The 21,864-nt window shown below is 37.2% G+C and overlaps 1 protein-coding gene across 1 annotated transcript; it reads left to right on the top strand.

Annotated features, from left to right (window-relative positions):
• Positions 1-13,172: 13,172 nt before the first annotated feature.
• LOC121412832 (serine/threonine-protein phosphatase 6 regulatory ankyrin repeat subunit A-like) lies at positions 13,173-21,374 on the top strand. The gene is made up of 2 exons (XM_041605594.1): positions 13,173-13,379; positions 17,982-21,374. Exons 1-2 carry the CDS (start codon positions 13,173-13,175, stop codon positions 21,372-21,374), a joined length of 3,600 nt encoding a protein of 1,199 aa, XP_041461528.1.
• Positions 21,375-21,864: the final 490 nt, after the last annotated feature.

Consider the following 21,864-nt stretch of genomic DNA (forward strand, 5'->3'; position numbering starts at 1 on the left):
AAGGAAAGAGAAAGGGAAAAGTGGAAAGAAAACAAGGAAAAATATATTTTTTGAAATGGAAAAGGAAGGAAAGCAGGAAGAAGAACCAAAGAAAACCATTTGAGAAAGAACAAATCATTCTGAAATAGACCTATATAGTGCAATAGCATAATGGGAAATAAATTAAAAGATGGCAAACAATAGCGGGAAATGAAGGTAGAATGGAATTAGTCAAAAGCTAATTTGGAAAACAAAGAAAAGGGACAAGAAATAAAACTTAATAACACGGCCGGGCTGACGAGGACAGGAAATAAAGAGCGGGAAGAAAGTGGAACTGCATACAACATTGTGCTATTAGCTTGCTAAATTTTATACAAAAAAGCTACCCGGAGCTTTGCCCCAGACCCCAAGCAGTAGGGGCTCTTCATCTATAACCTTCAAATGGCTCTATTACGCCCCCCCCCTTTAGGGACCCTTCCTACATTTAGCTTTACGTTCAGTCACTGGCGTACAGGCGTGCGGGGGGTTCAACACCCAAGAGGAAATAAAATAATTTATGGGAGACAACGTATAACGAAATGAATGGAAACAATGAAATGAAAACAATGTTATTTGCTGAATATAATGGAGAAATCTATCACATAATTAGAATTTGATTTCAATAGGCAATTTTTTTTCTTCCCCCGACTTCCCCCCCACATTGCTATGTTTTGCCCCCTCAAAATATTTGGTTCAACTGGGTTGAATAAATGTGTTGTGTAGAAGCTATATTCTGTATGTACCCGCAATTTGATTAAATAGCGGCAATCTGCGAGGTTTAAATGGCTTTAATATCAAGAAGTTCCGGGGGCTCCGCCCCAGACCACAACCGCATAGCACTGCCGTATATGAGTATGGAAGAGTTGGGCCATGGTCCCCAAAAGTTTTACCATGTAAAAAAAGATATCTCAAAGTTAGATTCTCATGAAAAGGTGATTTTTTCTCGCTTCGCTCGCTCGGGACTTATATTAAGCAGCTTTTTAGCACATGCGCCATACTGCGCCCCTTGATTTTTGTTTTGTTTACTCTGCACGCTACTGCCGCAAATAATCCTGTTAACAGTGGCGTACAGATCACAAAAAAGGGATGGAAAGAGAGGAGAGTGAAATATATTTTCTGGATATCATGTCAAAATCTTTCACAAAATTGGATTTTTGTATTAAAAATGTCAAAATTTTTGCTCGCTCGCATCGCTCCCTCGCAACTTTTTTTTAAAAAGATAAATTCTGCCTGATACACAATGTCTTGCCCTTTCGAAATCGTCGCCTAATTACACCATTGCGCCTGTTTATACCATGATATGACCGGGAAATTTTTGGCTCTTGCCCCCTCCCTCCCCCCCCTCCCCCCTCCATCCCCCCCTTGGCCATCGACCCCTGTTACGCCGCTGTTTACACCTAAAAACGGGACACTCCATTCATGCTTTGTAAATCATGAAAAGGATGAGTAATTGGATATCTTTCTACATTGAGCACAATTTTTTATATTGTGGAATAAAACTGGATAATGATTTATACAGAGAACAAGCTGCGTATCTGAATAAACGCACGCGTGTTTCAGATTTAGACCTAGAATCTGAGTGGGCATTCTAAATACCTTTTTTCATCGTTAAAATCGATAAAGTGAGCGCGAAGCGCGAGCTTAAAACATTTGATATTCCGATCTGAAGTGTTTTTTCAAGCACTTTGTAGGAAAAAAAATATGAGGTGGATATGGATGACATTAAAAAAAAAGAGTTTCATTATTTTAATTTCATTCAAAAGTTTCATTATTATTACTTTGAGTTTTGACATAGGACCAGGACATTCCAAGAGGATTATGTCATCATATGAAAATTATTGCTATATCCTCTTATTTCTCTTCCTAAGCGCAAGATAAAACTTGTCGTTATTGCATTCTGAAAAAAGGGACAATTTGATTCTTAAATTAATATCTTATTTATTAACCTACATGTAATAAGCCTAATGTGAGAGCGTGAAATCTATTAATATTATGGCCTGTAAACTGTACATTTAAAGCACTTTTGTATTTAGGATTTATGAAGAAGATGCATGAGTTCATAGATTTTCAACAATCAATGCGAGCGCGAATCGCGAGCCGAAATTTTTAAAAATTCAGACCATGAAACAAAGTGTTTTGCAGAGCACTTTTTAAAAATCAATTTGTAAATCAAACAAAATAATGAAAGTACGATTTCTGAGCTGAAATATGTTTTCTATGTTGACTTCAAATTTTGATATTTCAATCTCCATATTGATATGTAAATCACTTAACATGCAATGCGAGCGCGAAGCGCAAGCGATTTTTTTATAGTGACATTAAGGATTTTAAAAATCATTTTCCTAGGCTTCCCCTCATCTTATTTTATTCACTCGTCTTCCTCTTCTTGTGTTTCCCCTTCTTTTTTCTCCTGTCTTTTCTCTTCTTTTTCTTCTTTTCTTTCTTTCTTTCTTTCTTTCTTTCTTTCTTTCTTTCTTTCTTCCCCCCTTTTACTTTTTTTGCTCCGCCAATGGGGGGGGGGGGGTGGGCCCCTCGGGCCCCCTAGATCCGCCTATGAACAGTGTATAAAAAAACAACTGATAATCAATAATAAATCTGAGTTTCTCTTTTCTAACAGTTTCAAAAGCTTTACCATGAAGACTGTAAAAACATTTATCTAACACAATCTCTAAACTGATCATTGTGTGATCGGTACGATATCCTAAATCAATATCACATTTTCTAACCAAAGAAATAATATCTGAAGATATCAAAAAAATAATGCTTTCTACTTTGCTTCAATGGTGTGGGCTGTCTCCAAGTATAACATTTTGAATTTTGATTTAACTGACGCCATGGATCAACTAAATTAACTCACTGACTCAAAACTTTGGACCAGGTTCCAATCACCACATAGGATTTTATGAGGATCATCATAGTCCAATAAGATATTTTCTATACATCTAAAAAATTTAGGGTCATTTTGCCCATACAATGAAATCAATGAAATAAGCAACATAGTTTCCATCAGTATCGCATTTTACTCTCTTAATAACAAGGTGTATGTTTTTATCAAATAATATAGCATTGCATTAGATTATTTATATGAGAAAAAAACCTTCCCACTCCTTTAAGATGTTTTCTTCCAAATCCTTTACAAAATGAGTGTCCTGTAAACAATAAATATTTTTCTTCCTTTTCAAAAAATGAAATATATAATATGAAGGAATAATTTCATGCTCATATCATATTCAACATCAACTAAAAAAAGTATAATATAGATAGTAAAGACATTTTTCTGTAAGAAAAAAAACCTCTATTGAAAAAAGGGCTTTTAGAAAATACTGTGGTACAGGTTTAGGTCAACACTATCTTAAATGCATATATTCAAAGAAGATTTCCTTGTTATTGGAATTATTCACAATCTACACCTTTTCGCCTAAAGATAATTTGATTTTTTTAGGGAGGGTGTAATTTCTAACAACTTCTGCTGGTTATGATGAAAAAAAAAATCGCCGTAGGTAAAAAAAAATGCCCTTTTTCAAAAGGTAAAAGCCTTTTGGCAAAATGAAATGTCCAACATAAAACATTTCAGGATGGTCACAAAAGTAATGTCAATAACATGAGATAATTTTTCTTTTTAAAAGGTGTCATTTTTAATTGCTCCTGCTGGTTATGATTTAAAAAAAAAATCGATTTTTCAAAATAAAAAGGTGCTCTTATTCGAAATTGAATACCCTTTTTGAACTACAACATAATACATATTAGGCTTGAAAAATCACATTTTTTGTGTTCTCACGCTTTGCGCCCACCTCAGCTATTATGTAGCAAACTTCCCTTCTACTGACAGGCGAACCCCTTCCACTATCATGGCTAGCGACCCTCATCTACTATTATGACTGGCAAACCCCTACTACACTGTAAAATGAATTGCTAATTCAGCACTTACAGTGCTTGTATATTGACTGAACTACTAGTGTTGATTTCTAGTTCAAATTTAAACTAGAAAATCAACACTCCCAGTGCAATCACTATACAAGCACTGTAAGCGCTAAATTAGCACCTCAGTTTTTACAATGTACTATTGTGACTGGCGACCCTCATCCATTATTATGACTGGCGGCCCTCATCCATTATTATGACTGGCGAACCCCATCTACTATTATGACTAGCGACCCTCATCTACCATTATGACTGGCGAACCCCTTCTACTATTATGACTGGCGACCCTCATCTATTATTATGACTGGCGAACCCTTCTACTATTATGAATAGCGACCCTTTACTGGCGAACCCCATCTACTATTATGACTAGCGACCCTCATCTACCATTATGACTGGCGAACCCCTTCTACTATTATGACTGGCGACCCTCATCCATTATGACTGGCGAACCCCTTCTAATATTATGACTGGCGACCCTCATCCATTATTATGACTGAAGAACCCCATCTACTATTATGACTAGCGACCCTCATCTACCATTATGACTGGCGAACCCCTTCTACTATTATGACTGGCGACCCTCATCTATTATTATGACTGGCGAACCCTTTCTACTATTATGAATAGCGACCCTTTACTGGCGAACCCCATCCACTATTATGACTAGCGAACCTCATCTACCATTATGACTGGCGAACCCCTTCTACTATTATGACTGGCGACCCTCATCCATTATTATGACTGGCGACCCTCATCCATTATTATGACTGGCGAACCCCATCTACTATTATGACTAGCGACCCTCATCTATCATTATGACTGGCGAACCCCTTCTACTATTATGACTGGCGACCCTCATCTATTATTATGACTGGCGACCCTCATCTATTATTATGACTGGCGAACCCTCTCTACTATTATGACTAGCGACCCTCATCTAACATTATGACTGGCGAACCCCTTCTAATATTATGACTGGCGACCCTCATCCATTATTATGACTGGAGAACCCCATCTACTATTATGACTAGCGACCCTCAACTACCATTATGACTGGCGAACCCCTTCTAATATTATGACTGGCGACCCTCATCCATTATTATGACTGGCGAACCCTTTCTACTATAATGAATAGCGACCCTCATCTACCATTATGACTGGCGAACCCCTTCTACTATTATGACTGGCGAACCCCTTCTACTATTATGACTGGCGACCCTCATCCATTATTATGACTGGCGACCCTCATCTATTATTATGACTGGCGAACCCCTTCTACTATTATGACTGGCGACCCTCATCCATTATTATGACTGGCGAACCCTTTCTACTATTATGAATAGCGACCCTCATCTACCATTATGACTGGCGAACCCCTTCTACTATTATGGCTGACGACCCTCATCCACTATTATGAATGGCGACCCTTATGATCAACGAACCCCTTTTCCTCCTTATGACTGGCGACCCTCTTCCTTTATTATGACTATTGTTTGATTATGAATGGCGACCCCCATCGTTGATTATGGCTTGCGACCTCTATGAAAAAAGCCCCTTATGAATAGCGACCCTTATGACTATTATGACTAGCGGTCCTTATAACTAGCGGGTATTATGACAAGTCGTCCTTATGACTGGCGGGTGGGCCCCGTGATACCTATGTCTCGCTCCGCTACGCAGGCGAGACAAAAACACTGTATTTGATTATGTCATAATGTTTACAGTTTAGTAATTTTAGTACTTAATTTCCTTCTTTAATGTTTAATTGATTTCACCCAAGAATAATACACACAAAAACACCTTGTAATTTTACCATTTAGGGCCTAAATGGTAAAATTACAAGGTGTTCTTGTGTGTGTTATTATCTTTGCATAATTTTTTTAAGCTTACTGTATTAAATGGGTACCTGGCAGGAATTTATTCCTTGAAACGGAGCGCGCGTAACAGCTGCACTGTTAAAGCCAGGGTAATTATGCTGCATATACTGTAGAGCGCTTAGAGACTTCTGACAAAGTAAGTGTTAAGTGCTATATATATATATAGCAAGTATAATTATTATTAATCTGGAATGTGCACCAATTATGTGCATAATTATTAGCTACTTGTTAGTTGAATTGTTTTAAAATAACAGGTTTCTAAGTCCTACTTGACAGTGATAGTGTTGATAGTTGCGTTATCGATATTTCTACCTATGAAGGTGTCTTTTCTACGTTTTATCTATTTGCATGATTTCTTTCCTGAAATTGAACCCAAAATAAATATTTTTAAAAATCAGATCAGTTGGAATCACAGATATTCAGCATTTATGATTATTATGACTAATCGTGTTGAATCTTTCTACGAAAACTTAGTATGAGGGCCACTTTACACATTTTCTGATGTATATATGCATAGCCAAACGGAAGTTTCAGGTAGAAGCCCCCCCCCCCATTTATCATGATGCAGAAGGCCCCGCTAAACAAAAAAAAGAAAAAAAAGAAGAAATTGAGAGAACAGGAGAAAGACCAATATAAAAGAGAAAGAAAAAATAACGTAAGATAAATGGCACTTTCATTCCTTTGCACTTGGCAACAGGACTATGATTTCCTCTTTTTGCCACATACAAGAAATGTTCTGGCACATCGAAGCCTATCCCCCACAAGTGGCTGCTGAAGACACCCACCCCCTGTTACACTCACAAATGTAAGAATCTCCCATAAATGTAATAACGCCCAAAAATGTAATAACACTTTACCCACAAATGTAATAACACTTAACCCACAAATGTAACAATTTCACCCACAAATGTAATAATGCACTTTACCCACAAATGTAATAATGACTTTACCCACAAATGTAATAAATTTGAAGGTTTTTTTTGGCGAATCCGTTCTAAACTATATCCTATAGTAATACGTTGATAAAGCACAAAAGTGCAAAGTCTTCTTCCAGACCCGGTTAATTAAAAAATTATAATATAAGTCAAAAGTCTTTTTTCCAGACCCGGTTGTTTCAAAAATTATAATATATGTCCAAAGACTTTCTTCCAGACCAGTGTAATAACACTTTTCCCACAAATGTAAAAATTTCGACCACAAATGAAATGCACTTTACTCACAAATGTAATAATCTTTGATCGCCTACAAAGGTGATAATGACTTTACCCACAAATGTTATAAATTTCAAGGGATTTTTGGCAAATCCATTCTAAACTAAAATCCTATATTAATGCGTTCAAATGGCACAAAGTCCAAAGTCTTAATTCCAGACCCGGTTGTTTCAAAATTATAATATAAATCCAAAGTCTTTATTCCAGACCCGGTTGTTTAAAAAAATAATAATATGAGCCGAAAGTCTTTATTCCAGACCCGGTTGTTTAAAAAATGTTGTTGTTGTTTTAGCTTATACGGCGCGTGCCATTCAGTAGTGAATATTTGCGCCAGCATAATTTGTGGTAATTTTATTAATAACTTTTCTGTACTTGAATCAATTTAGTGAAAGGAAGGTACAGTGCCGCATTATTCGCGCAAGTTTTGGAGACTCACAATGATAATATAAGTCCAAAGTCTTTTCTCCAGACCCGTTTGTTTCAAAAATTATAATATAAAGCCAAAGTCTTTATTCCAGACCCGGTTTTTTTCAAAAATATAATATAAACCCAAAGTCTTTATTCCTGACCCAGTTGTTTAAAACATGATAATATGAGCCCGAAGTCTTTATTCCAGACCCGGTTGTTTCAAAAATTATAATATGAATCCAAAGTCTTTATTCCAGACCCGGTTGTTTCAAAAATTATAATATAAAACCAAAGTCTTTATTCCAGAACCAGTTGTTTAAAAAATTATAATATAAATCCAAAGTCTTTATTCCTGACCCGGTTGTTTGAAAAATAATAATATGAGCCCGAAGTCTTTATTCCAGACCTGGTTGTTTCAAAAATTATAATATAAATCCAAAGTCTTTATTCCAGACCCGGTTGTTTCAAAAATGATCACGTAGATCGTCGATCAACCACCTTATCTCTTTTTTTCCTTATATGTATTCAATGTTTTGTTTTGTTCGTTTTTTTCATAGAAAAAAAAGAATGAATATATAAGAAATGATTGAAAAAAGGAAAAATAAAAAATGATATTAATCAATAAAACTGTTACCCAACTCTTTATACAGTGAGTGGCAAAAATAGTCAGGTATGACTTATTGCCAAATAAAAACAAGGAATGGAATGGAATGGATAATTTAAGTCTAAAGCCTTTTCTCCAGACCCGGTTGTTTAAAAAAATATAATATAAACCCAAAGTCTTTATTCCTGACTCAGTTGTTTAAAAAATGATATGAGCCCGAAGTCTTTATTCCAGACCCGGTTGTTTAAAAAAATTATAATATAAGTCCAAAGTCTTTTCTCCAGACCCGGTTGTTTCAAAAATTATAATATATGTCCAAAGTCTTTATTCCAGACCAGGTTGTTTCAAAAAATTATAATATAAATCCAAGGTCTTTGTTCAAGGACCGGTTGTTTAAAAAATGATGTCATAAATCCAAAATCTTTATTCCAGACCCGGTTATTTCAAAAATTATAATATAAGTCCAAAGTCTTTTCTCCAGATCCGGTTGTTTAAAAAAAATTATAATATAAGGCCAAACTAAGATACCATAATGATATTCCAGTGGGAAAAAAAAATCGAGCTTATTTTTTTTTTCTCCAAGCCCTGTTTATATTCAAAAATTGTAAATAACAATATAACAACGACAAAAACTGTATAAAGACTCCATAATCTTATCGATGCTGGATAACATGAACATCTAGCGTAGTCTTTCATCCTGACCCAATTAATTTGTTTTTCAAAATAAAGCTAAGAGTAAATATAAAAATAACTCCAAGCAATCCTTGAACCTAAGAACCTGTTTTTAAAAGAGGTTTAGAACGTTTTCTTTTTTCAGACCTAATCATTACAAAAATTACGAAAAGAATCCTCTTGATTGGGATTCATTACACAGGTAATGCGAGTGCGATGCGCGAGCGAAATTTTTTTATATAAAGTCTGTTTTCCAATTCTTCCCCTCATCTTTTTCTTGTTTCCTTTCGGGGTCGGGCCGGCCGTTACGAGGCTGTAAATTACACATCATGGGTATAATAGCTCTTTCTTACTTTTCTTCCTGCTTTTCGTAGTTTCTATCAAGAAACACTTTTTTCTGCAGGTTGTCAAAAAATAGGGGGGCCGGGGCCGGCTCGGCCCCCTCCTGGATCCGCGCCTGCACTTATCTTTGTAGAATAATGAAATCGCCGCTCAATATCGATAATTCTGATGATCGCTAAAACATAAAAGCATACTTGGTACAGTGTGTTATAATATTGCCTCAAAAATATCTGACATTTGATGGAATTCTGTGCTTATATCGCTCATTTCTCAGCACTTTTACGATTTTCTTTCACAGGGCTATTTGGCAAATATTTTTCATTTATACAAACAAACACTTCGTTGGTAAAATTCATTGCATTCTGATCGAACTAATTTTCTGATCGTTACCACAATTGGTATTTATCTTTAATTCCGAACATTACGTTTAATACGTTAAACCAATTAAATGAAGTTATACTTTAGTCTGTTATATGTTTTTATGTTGTACACTCATGCCCCAAGAGGGGATCGATAGTGTGAATAAAATGTAAATCTAAATCAGGGGTGGATCCAGCCTCGGCCAGTAGGGGGAGGGTGATTTCTTTTTTTCACCCATATTTTCCCCGATCGGCCGCCCAAGGTTGATATTTGTTTATTTCTTTGAACTGGCTGTCCCAGTAGCGTAATGATTAATAAAGTTATTTTCTAAGTCTTCGCCTCGTCTTATTCACTCGCCTTCCTCCTCTTATGTTTCCCCTTCTTTTTTCTCCTCTCTTTTTCCTTCTTTTCCCTTTTTTTGCTCCGCCAATAGGGGGGGGGGGGGGGCCCTATGTAAATCCAACCAAGAACATAATGTCTAAAGGTCGGGGGCGGATCCATGACAGGGGAAAAAATTAGGTTCGCTTTCAAGGGGGGGGGGGGCACTCTTCTGTTTTGGCTGCATTTTGCATTACAAATTTTAATTGTGCCTCTCATAATGGAGGGGGTAGAAAGGTACCGGAAATTTGAGGATGCTGATTCATTCATGGCATACAATATTCAAATAGACGACCACATACAATTTCGTAAATATCCAGTCCACGCGCATGCGTACTCTCATTCCGAAGACGCAAGTCATGAATTTTGGGGAAAATGTTTTTAACCCCCCCCCCCCACTTGATCGAGAATTCTTCGAGAACACAACTCTGCTTTCTCTTGAATATTGATTTCGATGCAGAGGCAGAAATCGGGATGCGCACGCATTTGGTCAAACAACAACAACAAAAAAAAAGATTAATATTAATCGATGACAGTCGTTTTTAACACAATCGGACATTGACGTCGAGGGACATGGAATCGCTTATCTGGAGAACCCCTCTCAAATTTCCGAGTTTTTTCCCACTCTTTCAACTGTATTCCCTCCATTTTTTTTAACCCTTCCTCTTTTTCCATCCCAATATTATTTTCTTATTTCTTTCTATTTCCACTTCCTTTTATCTCCCTTTGACTTCTTAGTTTTCTTTTTCCTCTTTTCACAATCTATTTTGGTCCCGCTTCTTTACAACATGGAGATAAAGGAAATTATTAAGAGACAATATGTTATCCTGGGGAAATGGTTGCCGTCAAAAATTTTAAGAAACTATTTAAAACAGTTTCTAATAAATCTTTGTAAATCTTTGATCTATCTATGTCTAAGAGTGTCAAGCTGTTCCGGTCATATTTATTTTACCATTCTATTTCCTTCTGTTTTTTTTTTTTTTGGGGGGGGGGGGGGGCTCTCGACACTTGTTTGAGATGCGAGTAATAATTAATATTCTAAGTCGACGTGAATTCTACGAATGGCTTGGGCCTACGAAACGAAAATATGTGGAATCTTATTTTCCCACCTAAAACATCATGAATTGACTCTCTTCCAATTGCAAAAAAGAGGTTTTCATGGTTATTGCAGCAAATTCGTAAGATCAGTAACGATTTATGACATGTGCGTGATTTTTTATTAAGCTACCGTGGCTTTATGAATGCACCCGAACTTCCATTATAGATGCGAACCACAGTTCAGATCAGTGATGCGAACTCTCGATCCGACAGTCAATATGAACATGAAGGCACACATTTGTTTTGGTCGTAGAGGGAGCTATTTAGAATAGATTCTTCAGCCTTTCTACAGAAATTAAGACTTGCAGGAAAGACGAACAAAAGAACGGTGGCATCAAAGGGCCTTTGATGGCGGCCGTTCCTTTGAAGAGAAGGGAACGTTGGGCGGGAAAGCCGAAGCGAAAACCCGGATGCGGGAAGAACGATGAAGAACGGTGCATGGACTTTTGACAAGCTCCCTAACATAAGAAGTTCCTGCGAGTTTCAACTGTCATTGTTTGAAACATTCTTGCACAAAATGTCATGGTTCAATCCTCTGCATACTTTACAATGCAAACGAAAAAAAATCCTCCTCTGTGAATTTAGAACGGAATTATCCATGACATTGTGAGAAATCTTCACTGGAATACGTAATTAGGTGGGAGTTTTTGTCTCGAAGATCGAAACGTGCAAATATAGATGTTCTCATCGGGCGCTGCACTTTTGCGGGCAATCTATATGTGAAACAGCTATTTACAATGATGGCAGCTCAAAATCAAACGAACATAACTAGTATTCTCCTATACACAGGCTTCATAAGTACACTGAACTTACAGTCCCACAAACACAGAGTAAAATAAACAAAATGAATAACTTACGTCTTTTCTGTACATGGTAAACAATAATCCACTGATGATAAATGAACGTGATTTCCAATTAGCCCGTCAAATAGTCATAATAGCACCATTTCTTTCGGTTCCTAAACCACTCCACACACAATGTTCCATGTTTGAACTAAAACAATGTATCAACCCCAACACTCCTATAATGATCAGATTATTCCATGCAAGATCTTTGCAAAATATGCATGATAGGTGGGAGATGACCAACACCGGCCCCAACAACACAGCAAGCGATACTCAAACCACATACATAGCCGGATTGCTGAGAAAACTTACATAATCTTTCCAAAATTAATGATGCGGAATAATGCTGCAGTCCGCTTATCTTTGTTTTTAGTAGAAACCATGTACATAATATCAATAGGTCTACACGAGTGATTAGGAAGTGAACTGGTATGATCCAAGCTTGATGTATGCATAATGAATAATGGGTATTAACTTTTATACAAGCAGGGAAGTGGAGTTATATTAGCAAATGTAATTTGGTTATCAGCTGGCTGAGATACATTGCATTCTTTTACATATAATGAAAATATGAAATGAAGAAAACAAGGTAGTACAAAAAAAAACATTGAACTATCATTTGTAGAAATTTGTTCCGGATAAGGGTAGTTTTGGTTGTACGTTGGCAGCAAAATTATTCAACCCCCTCTAATTTTTGACATTATGTCAAAATGAATAACATTGCAATTGCAGATTGTTATTAAACCATTAAGATAGTTAGAAGACAGTTAATTACTGAGGAATAACAGAAAAAAGATTCAAATTTTACTTCATAGTTCATTTGAAATTACAATTTGTGCACAAAAAGCATGTTGCAAAATTATTCAACCCCCTATTTACACACAAGAAGGAAATGCACAAATAATGACAATTTAAAAGCCAGTGCATATATTCTCATGTAAATGCTGATTTTATTTATCCTCCACTTGAAACTGGAACCTTTACATGCACAACAAACAAGTTGTAACGTCATTCAACCCAGATGGGTGTGTCTTTCAGTACTTTGTGCAGCACCCATTTGCTGCAATAAGCTCCTGCAGACTAGATGAATAGCCTCTCACAATCTTCTCACACCGCTCCTTGGAAATTTTCCCCCATTCCTCTTGCGCAATTGTATGAAGGTCAGCAAATTCATAGGTCTACTTGCTGCAAAAGCTTTCTTCAGATCCCACCACAAATTCTCGATTCGGTTCAGGTCTGGAGACTGTGATGGCCACTCAAGGACCTTCCATCCTTTCTTCTCCAGCCTAGCCTTTGTAAATTTGGAGCTGTACTTGGGGTTGTTGTCCTGCTGGAATGTCCAATAATGTCCAAGCTTTAATTTCTTTACAGACGGGTTGACATTCTTCCCTAGAATATCCTAGTACCTTAAATAATCCATGATGCCTTCAACACGATGGAGATTCCCAGTGCCAGTAGAAGCAAAGCACCCCCACAGCATCACAGATCCTCTCCTGTGCTTCACAGTAGGCAAAGTGTTCTTCTCTTTGTATGCTTCCTTCTTCCTGCGCCACACGTATCGTTGATACATAGGACCAAAGACCTCCAGCTTGGTTTCATCATTCTAGAGAACATTGTCCCAGAACTTCTATGGCTTTGTCAGGTTGGTTCTAGCAAACTGGAGGCAACCTCAATGTGATGTGGCTTCAGAAGTGGTGTGCATCAAGGGACCTTGCCCTCAGTCCTTCAGCATAAAGTGAAGTGTGCAGCACACTGTGTCAACAGAAACTTCAGTGCCCCCTTTAACCAAGTCATCCTTCAGCTCCTTTGCTGTAAGCCTGGGGTTTTGAGTAGGTATAAGTGTTAACATTTACCAAAAAAAGTTAGGAGGAATACGGGTTGGGGAAAGTGCTTTTTTTCAAGGTCAAAGGTCAATGACCTTTTTCATATATACTGTATAATGGTATCTCTGAGATGGAAAGGCGCAGGTTGGTGATAATGGTGTCAAAATGCACAAATTCTTACCACAGTATCAGATATAATAAAATTAAGTACCCAGAATGCACATTAAACGAAAACTTTCAAGGTCAAAGCCTTTCAAAGGTCATTGACCTTCTTTACATTATATACCATATACGATATAATGGTATCTCTGAGATGAAAAGGCGCAGGTTGATGATCTTGGTGTCAAAATGCACGGATTCTTACAAGAAGATCAAATAAAATCAAATCAAGTACATTCAGTGCTCATTCACCAATGAGATTCAAGGTCAAAACCTTTCAAAGGTCAATAACTTTTTTTTACGTTATATACATGTACCATATACGGTATAATGGTATCTCTGAGATGAAAAGGCGCAGGTTAGTGATCTTGGTGTCAAAATGCAGAGTTTCTTACAGGAAGATCAAATAAAATGAAAATAAGTACCCAGAGTGCATATTAATCCATAAAGTTCAAGGTCAAAGGTCAATGACCTTTTTACATAGGTTATATATATCGTATAATGGTATCTCCGAGATAAACCGCTGCATGTTGGTGATTTTGGTGTAAAAAAGCAATTTTTGCAAGAAGATAAAAAGGCACAAATGATATTAAAGAATTATCCTTCACCTTTGATATCCAATGTCAAAGGTCGAAAGTTAATAAATATTGATATATCCATTCATGATTCCCAAAAAACTGAGAAATCAATCCATTATATTCACATTTCTTGTGAATAATTGAAAGAAAAATAGCTATTAGTAATGAAAACTTGGATGTTTAATAATTTCACTTTGAAATAGGGATAAATAATGGCCATGAAAAATATATAAAGGGGTTAGAGGTCAATGAACTATGTCAAAAACGGCTGGAAATTTAAGTAAATAGGTCGATATAACTTGATTGTACGTATATAGTGATTCTGATGTGAAAAAGACTCACCTGCGTGGAAAATGAACAGAAATTTAATAGTTGATTCCTGGACCAATGATGATGTCAAAATACAAGTTGGAGGTGGAATTTAAATCAAATAGCACTATTTAATATATACTGTAGTAATGCACTGCCAAAAAAGGGCAAAAATCATGTATGATATAATTTGAAATGGTCAAGTTGTCTAAAGTAGCAGCATTTAGATATGCATTTTATAAATCTAAATCAAGATACTAATTTCTCTGTAGCAATATTTCACTAACCTCTGATGCTACAATCAATATTATATACTATAACTTAAGCTGTAAATATAAAAGATAGGCATCATTCAAGAACATTTTCATATAGCCAGGGACAATGATGAAGAATTGAAACTATTGACAATATTGACTATTGACAAAAACTACAGCTCTAATGATGGCCTTCATTTCATCTTCATCGTCATCTCTCTGCTCTTTGGAAGTGCTCTCGGATGATGCTAGCTGTGACATGAGATTTAGACCTATCCTATCCATTTTCAGAAGATTAAGCTAATGAGATGAATGGACTATCGCTGGAGAGAAAAAGACACAACAACCTTGATTTAGATATTATGATGCATCAAATTTCAAATTGTATAATCCATTTCATTTTTTTTTCATTGCTATTGAAAATGCATCGCAGTATATGAAGAAGTGTTATTTGCTTATCACCCTTTTTAAACTTAATTTCCACTGATATTTTGGAAAGAGTTCATTGACCTCTGACCCCTAAATACATTCTCCATGACCTTACTTCAGACTGAAATTATGAAACCTCCATGTTTTTCATTACAACTTAGCCATCTTTATTTACATTATCACAAATATGAACACATAGGATAAATGTTCTGTTATGTTTATGTCATACAGATTATACACACACACACACACACATGTATATATATGTATGTATGTATATATCTATATATATAGCTGTATATATATGTATATATAATATTTCATCTGAACTTGGAATTCAAGGGTGAAACAATATTCCGTATACTGATTTTGGTGTTGTTTAATCTACTGGTACAAATCTTTGCATTTTGGCACCAAGATTACGAACCTGTGATGTTTTATCTCAGAGATACCATTATAATTATCTTATGTTAAAAAGGACATTGACCTTTGTCCTTGAATTTAAAGGTGAATGTAAATTCTTGATGCTTAATTTTATTTCATTTAATCTTCCTGTAAGAATCTGTGTATTTTGACACCAAGAACACCAACCTTCGCCGTTTTATCTTAGAGATACCATTATATAATATGGTATATAATGTATAAAAGGTCATTGACCTTTGGCCTTAAATTTTATGGGTGAATGTGCATTCTAGGTACTTAATTTTATTTCATTTGGTCTTCTGGTCAGAATCTGTGCATTTTGACACCATGATCACCAACCTGTGCCTTTTCATCTCATAGATACCATTATACAGTATGGTAAATATAATGTAAAAAGGTCATTGACCTTTTAAAACCTTTGACCTTAAATTTCATTGGTGAATGTAAATTCTAAGTACTTGAATTCATTCTATTTTATCTTCTTGTAAGAATCTGTACATTTTGACACCATGATCGCCAGCCTGTACCTTATCATTTCAGAGATACCATTATGCAGTATGGTATATAACATATAAAAGGTCATTGACCTTTGAAAGGTTTTGACCTTGAATTTTATCGGTGAATGTGCATTCTAAGTACTTAATTTTATTTTATTTGATATTCTGGTAAGAATTTGTGCATTTTGACACCATTATCACCAACCTGCACCTTTCCATCTCAGAGATACCATTATACAGTATATATGAAAAGGTCATTGACCTTTGACCTTGAAAAAAGCACTTTCCCCAACCCGTATTCCTCCTAACTTTTTTTTTGGTAAATGTTGACACCCATACCTACTCAAATCAGTCAAAAAACCACTTCCAATAATTTTATATCAGATTGGCTACTTTGGGGTCTAATTAAGGGATACTACCTTGCTGCAGCTGCTGAAAATGTCTTCTTTCGTCCACAACCATGCTTTATGGCTGCCGTACCAGTGGCTCAGAACTGACGAATGATGCTCCCAACAGTGTCTTTGGGAAATTCAAGAGCTTGGATATCTTCTTGTATTTCCTTCCTTATGCAAAGCTACAATCTCCTCCCTTAACTTCTGGCACCACTCTTAAGCCTTTGCCATTTTGTCAGCACAGTGCATGGGACATATGAGGAGTATATAGGGCATACTGATACAAGGCATACCCATTGAGTGGATATTAATTATGCAAAAATGCAAATTATGTAGGTTGATATGTGTGTCCTGGCTGAATTCACCTCTAAACATTTCCACATGGCTTGTCATTTTTGTCATTATCAATGCATATTAATGCATATTTATAGGGGGTTGAACAATTTTGCTACTTGCTTTTTATGTGAAATCAGCAATTTAGAATAGAATAGGAATTAAATCTGGATTTTTTTCTCTGGTTTTCAATTGTAATTAATTATCTATTGACTTCTTTAATGATTTAGTAACAGTCTGCAGTTGCAACATCATTCCATTTACCGGAATGTTGAAAATGTGAGGGGGGTTGAATAATTTTGCTGCCAACTGTATATTGACCCGTCTAAGACCCTGAACAATGTCCGTTTCTTACAGGATTGGCGCAACAGACACCTCGTAGATCACATCACAATTGCACATGTCACCACAAAATGGGTCTGTGGTTTCCATTAATGAACAAACAACTCAACAAGAAGAAAAGACACACCAGGGAGATATTTTATTGTCCACAGACAGAAAGAGATGTTAAACAGCATTCCCGCATCCCTCTCAGCCAGCTCGTATACTTCAGATGATAAGTGTAGCTAACGGAAAGACAGCAGATTTCAACCATTTGAACTGATCTTAGACATAGATACGAACGATGCTTTGGGGGAATTGGATACAGCATACAATATACTCCTCGGTGAAACATTCTCTAATGATGACAATGTACCTACGCACGAAATACCACTCAATCCCGACGTAGACAAGGTGGATGATGAAGGATACACTCCCCCCCCCCTCACGAGGCAGCTTTAGTAGGTGATCTCAAAGAGGTTGATGATCTCATTTCACGAGGAGCAAACCTGGATAAACAAATTGAGGGCAGGCTTCCGCCCATTCATGCAGCAGCTAAAGAAGGACGTGTGTACATTCTTGATATGCTGGTCCTGATCGGAGTGGACCCTAGTGTTGAATGTGACATGGGGCAAACACCACTTTAAACAGCAGCAGTGAATGGACACACCGCCATCATAGATCGTCTGATTGTATGATGAGGAATTTTTTTTTTATTTCAAGCAGATTGCTGGGGAAGTTGATGTGAACTGGGAAGAAAAGACAAATCGGACACCATTTAATGTTTCTGTCAAGCATGGGCATCTAGGAGCAGTCAAATTTATCATAACTAAAGGAGCGAAGCAGAATACATATGACGGAATGACTCCACTCTATGCTGCAGCTGAATTCAGTCATTTAGATCTCGTCAAACTCTTCATTTCCAATGGGGCTGATGTGAATGAAGAAAATGATGTTGGGATGATTCCTCTCCATGGTGCGGCAATTAATGGTAACATTAAAATAATGAATTACCTGATTGAATGTGGGTCAGATGTGAACAAGAATGGTCCGAAGGGTTGGACACCATTCAATGCTGCTATACAATACGGTCATCTAGAAGCTGTGAAATATCTCATCGATAGAGGAGCAAAGCAGAGCAGATTTAATGGAATGACCCCAATCTATGCAGCAGCTCAATTTGGCCATTTAGATATCGTGAAATTCTTCATTTCAAATGGTGCTGATGTGAATGAAGAACATCACAAGGGGATGATTCCTCTTCATGGCGCTGCTGCTCGAGGCCATCTGAAAATCATGGAATATCTCATCGAACTAGGATCAGATGTGGACAAAGCTAATTCAAACGGTTGGACACCATTTAATGCAGCAATTCAGTACGGCCGTCTTGAAGCTGTCAAATATCTAATAAATGGAGATGCCAAGCAGAACAGATATGCTGGAATGACCCCACTTTATGCTGCAACTGCATTCGGTCACCTAGATATTGTGAGATTCTTTATTTCCAATGGCGTTAATGTAAATGAGGAAAATGATGGCGGCAAGATTCCCCTCCATGTAGCTGTTACTAAAGGAAACATGGAAATCATAAAATATCTCATTCACAATGGCTCTGATGTGAACATTACTGACCCAAAGGGTTGGACACCATTCAATGCTGCTATCCAATACGGTCACCTAGAAGCTGTCAAATATCTCATCGATAAAGGAGCAAAGCAGAACAGATTTAATGGAATGACCCCACTCTATGCAGCAGCTCGATTCGGCCATTTAGATATCGTGAAATTCTTCATTTCAAATGGTGCTGATGTGAATGAAGAACATCACAAGGGGATGATTCCTCTTCATGGCGCTGCTGCTCGAGGCCATCTGAAAATCATGGAATATCTCATCGAACTAGGATCAGATGTGGACAAAGCTAATTCAAACGGTTGGACACCATTTAATGCAGCAATTCAGTACGGCCGTCTTGAAGCTGTCAAATATCTAATAAATGGAGATACCAAGCTGAACAGATATGCTGGAATGACCCCACTTTATGCTGCAACTGCATTCGGTCACCTAGATATTGTGAGATTCTTTATTTCCAATGGCGTTAATGTAAATGAGGAAAATGATGGCGGCAAGATTCCCCTCCATGTAGCTGTTACTAAAGGAAACATGGAAATCATAAAATATCTCATTCACAATGGCTCTGATGTGAACATTACTGACCCAAAGGGTTGGACACCATTCAATGCTGCTATCCAATACGGTCACCTAGAAGCTGTCAAATATCTCATAGATAAAGGATCCAAGCAGAACAGATACAATGGAATGACTCCATTATATGCTGCAGCTGTATTCGGCTTTTTAGATATCGTGAAATTCTTCATTTCTGACGGGGCTGATGTGAATGAGGAAAATGATAATGGGGTGATTCCTCTTCATGGTGCTGCTGCACGAGGCCATCTACAAATCATGAATTATCTCATTCTACAAGGGTCTGATGTTAGCAAGGCTGATCAAAACGGTTGGACACCATTTAATGCTGCAATTGAATACGGTCATCTAGAAGGTGTGAGATATCTCATGGATAAAGGAGCCAAGCAGAACAGGTATGGCGGCTTGACTCCACTATTCGCAGCTTCATACCTTGGTCATTTAGATATCGTTCAATTCTTCATTTCAAATGGCGCTGATGTCAATGAAGAAAATGGTGATGGGAGGATTCCTCTCCATGGAGCTGCATTTAAAGGAAACATGGAAATCATGGAATGTCTCATTCAACAGGGCTCTGATGTGAATAAAGCTGATTCAAACGGTTCGACCCCATTCAATGCTGCTATCAAATACGGCCATATAGAAGCTGTGAAATATCTCTTGGACAAAGGGGCCAAGCAGGACAAACATGATGGAATGACCACACTTAGTGCTGCAGCGAAATTTGGTCACTTGAATATAGTAAAATTTTTAATTTCCAATGGTGCTGACGTTGATGCAGAACACGATAATGGCAGAATTCCATTACACGAAGCTGTTATTACTGGTAACATGAAGATCATGGAATTTCTCATTCAACAAGGATCTAATGTTAACAAAGGAGATCAGAAAGGATCGACTCCATTCAATGTTGCAATTCAGTATGGTCAATTAGAAGCTGCGAAATGTCTAATAGATAAAGACGTCAAACAGAACAGATACGCTGGAATGACCCCACTCTACGCTGCAGCTGAATTCGGTCATTTAGATATCGTCAAATTCTTCATTTACAATGGGGCTGATGTGAATGAGGAAACTGACAATGGGGTGATTCCTATTCATGGTGCTGCTGCACGAGGCCATCTACAAATCATGAATTATCTTATTCTACAAGGGTCTGATGTTAACAAGGCTGACCAAAACGGTTGGACACCATTCAATGCTGCCATCCAATACGGCCATCTAGATGCTATCAAATATCTTCTGAGAAATGGAGCAGTACAAACAAGATACGATGGAACGGTCCCACTCTATATTGCGGCACAAGCCGGGTATTTAGATATTGTCCGATTCTTGATATCCAATGATGCTGACGTCAATGAGGTAGATGACGAAGGGATGATTGCTCTACACGCTGCTTCCCGTAATGGTAACATTGAAATCGTGAAATACCTCGTTCAGCAAGGTTCTGATGTAAACAAGGTAGACCACAGTGGGCTAACACCACTGAATGCAACAATCATTGAAGGCCAGTTGAAAGTTGTAAAATTTCTCATTGCTAAAGGAGCCAATTATTCAAGTTATGAAGGTATGACTCCACTTTACATCGCAACACAATACGACCATATCGACGTAGTGAAATTCCTCGTGTCGGAAGGTGTCAGTGTAAACGAAGGCACAGAAAGCGGGAAATCCCCGCTTCATGCAGCATGTTACAATGGGAACATTGATATTGTAGACTTCCTACTTCTCAACAATGCTAATGTGGATAAACAAGATCAAGATGGGTGGACACCACTTCAAGCCGCTACACAAGAAGGCCATCTAAACGTAATCAAGTATCTTTCAGTGTGTGGTGCAGACATGAAGGATGTGGATGCTACAACTTCGATACAGACGTCGTTAAACACTGATCATTCTACTCCTCAAAGAGAATAGATACTGAGTAGGGGAAGCTGGGCAAGTTGTGACGCTTTTTGCATTTGTGCATACTAGACTGACTAATTATCTTGTAGAAATAAGTTCCTTGCCTTGTTTGTTTAAATTCAGTTCTTGGGAAATATTTTTCACCTTATACTTCCTAACCCCACACTGAAAGTCATAGTCACCTTTGAAAAAAAAGATATCAAATGGCCCCATGTGTGGGGTAAGTTGAGTCACAAAAACTATGTACAAAATGTATAGGGGAAGAACCAGCATGTCAGTTATTTTTTATTTAAAGTATTTTCACTTGCTAATCCTCTATAAATGCTACATAACATCCTCTAAAAGTAAAAGAACTGTCATGTAAATTGGCTCCTTTCTGTCTGCATATCAATGGCTATTTATTTTTTTTTAATTTATGTATGTTACATTACCATGGGAATTACCATGGCTCAACTTACCCCATGTTGGCTGGCTCAAATTACCCCATTCCGAACTTCATGCG

This window comes from Lytechinus variegatus, chromosome 4 (genome assembly GCF_018143015.1).
Source record: "Lytechinus variegatus isolate NC3 chromosome 4, Lvar_3.0, whole genome shotgun sequence".
NCBI classification, from domain to species: Eukaryota; Metazoa; Echinodermata; class Echinoidea; order Temnopleuroida; family Toxopneustidae; genus Lytechinus; species Lytechinus variegatus.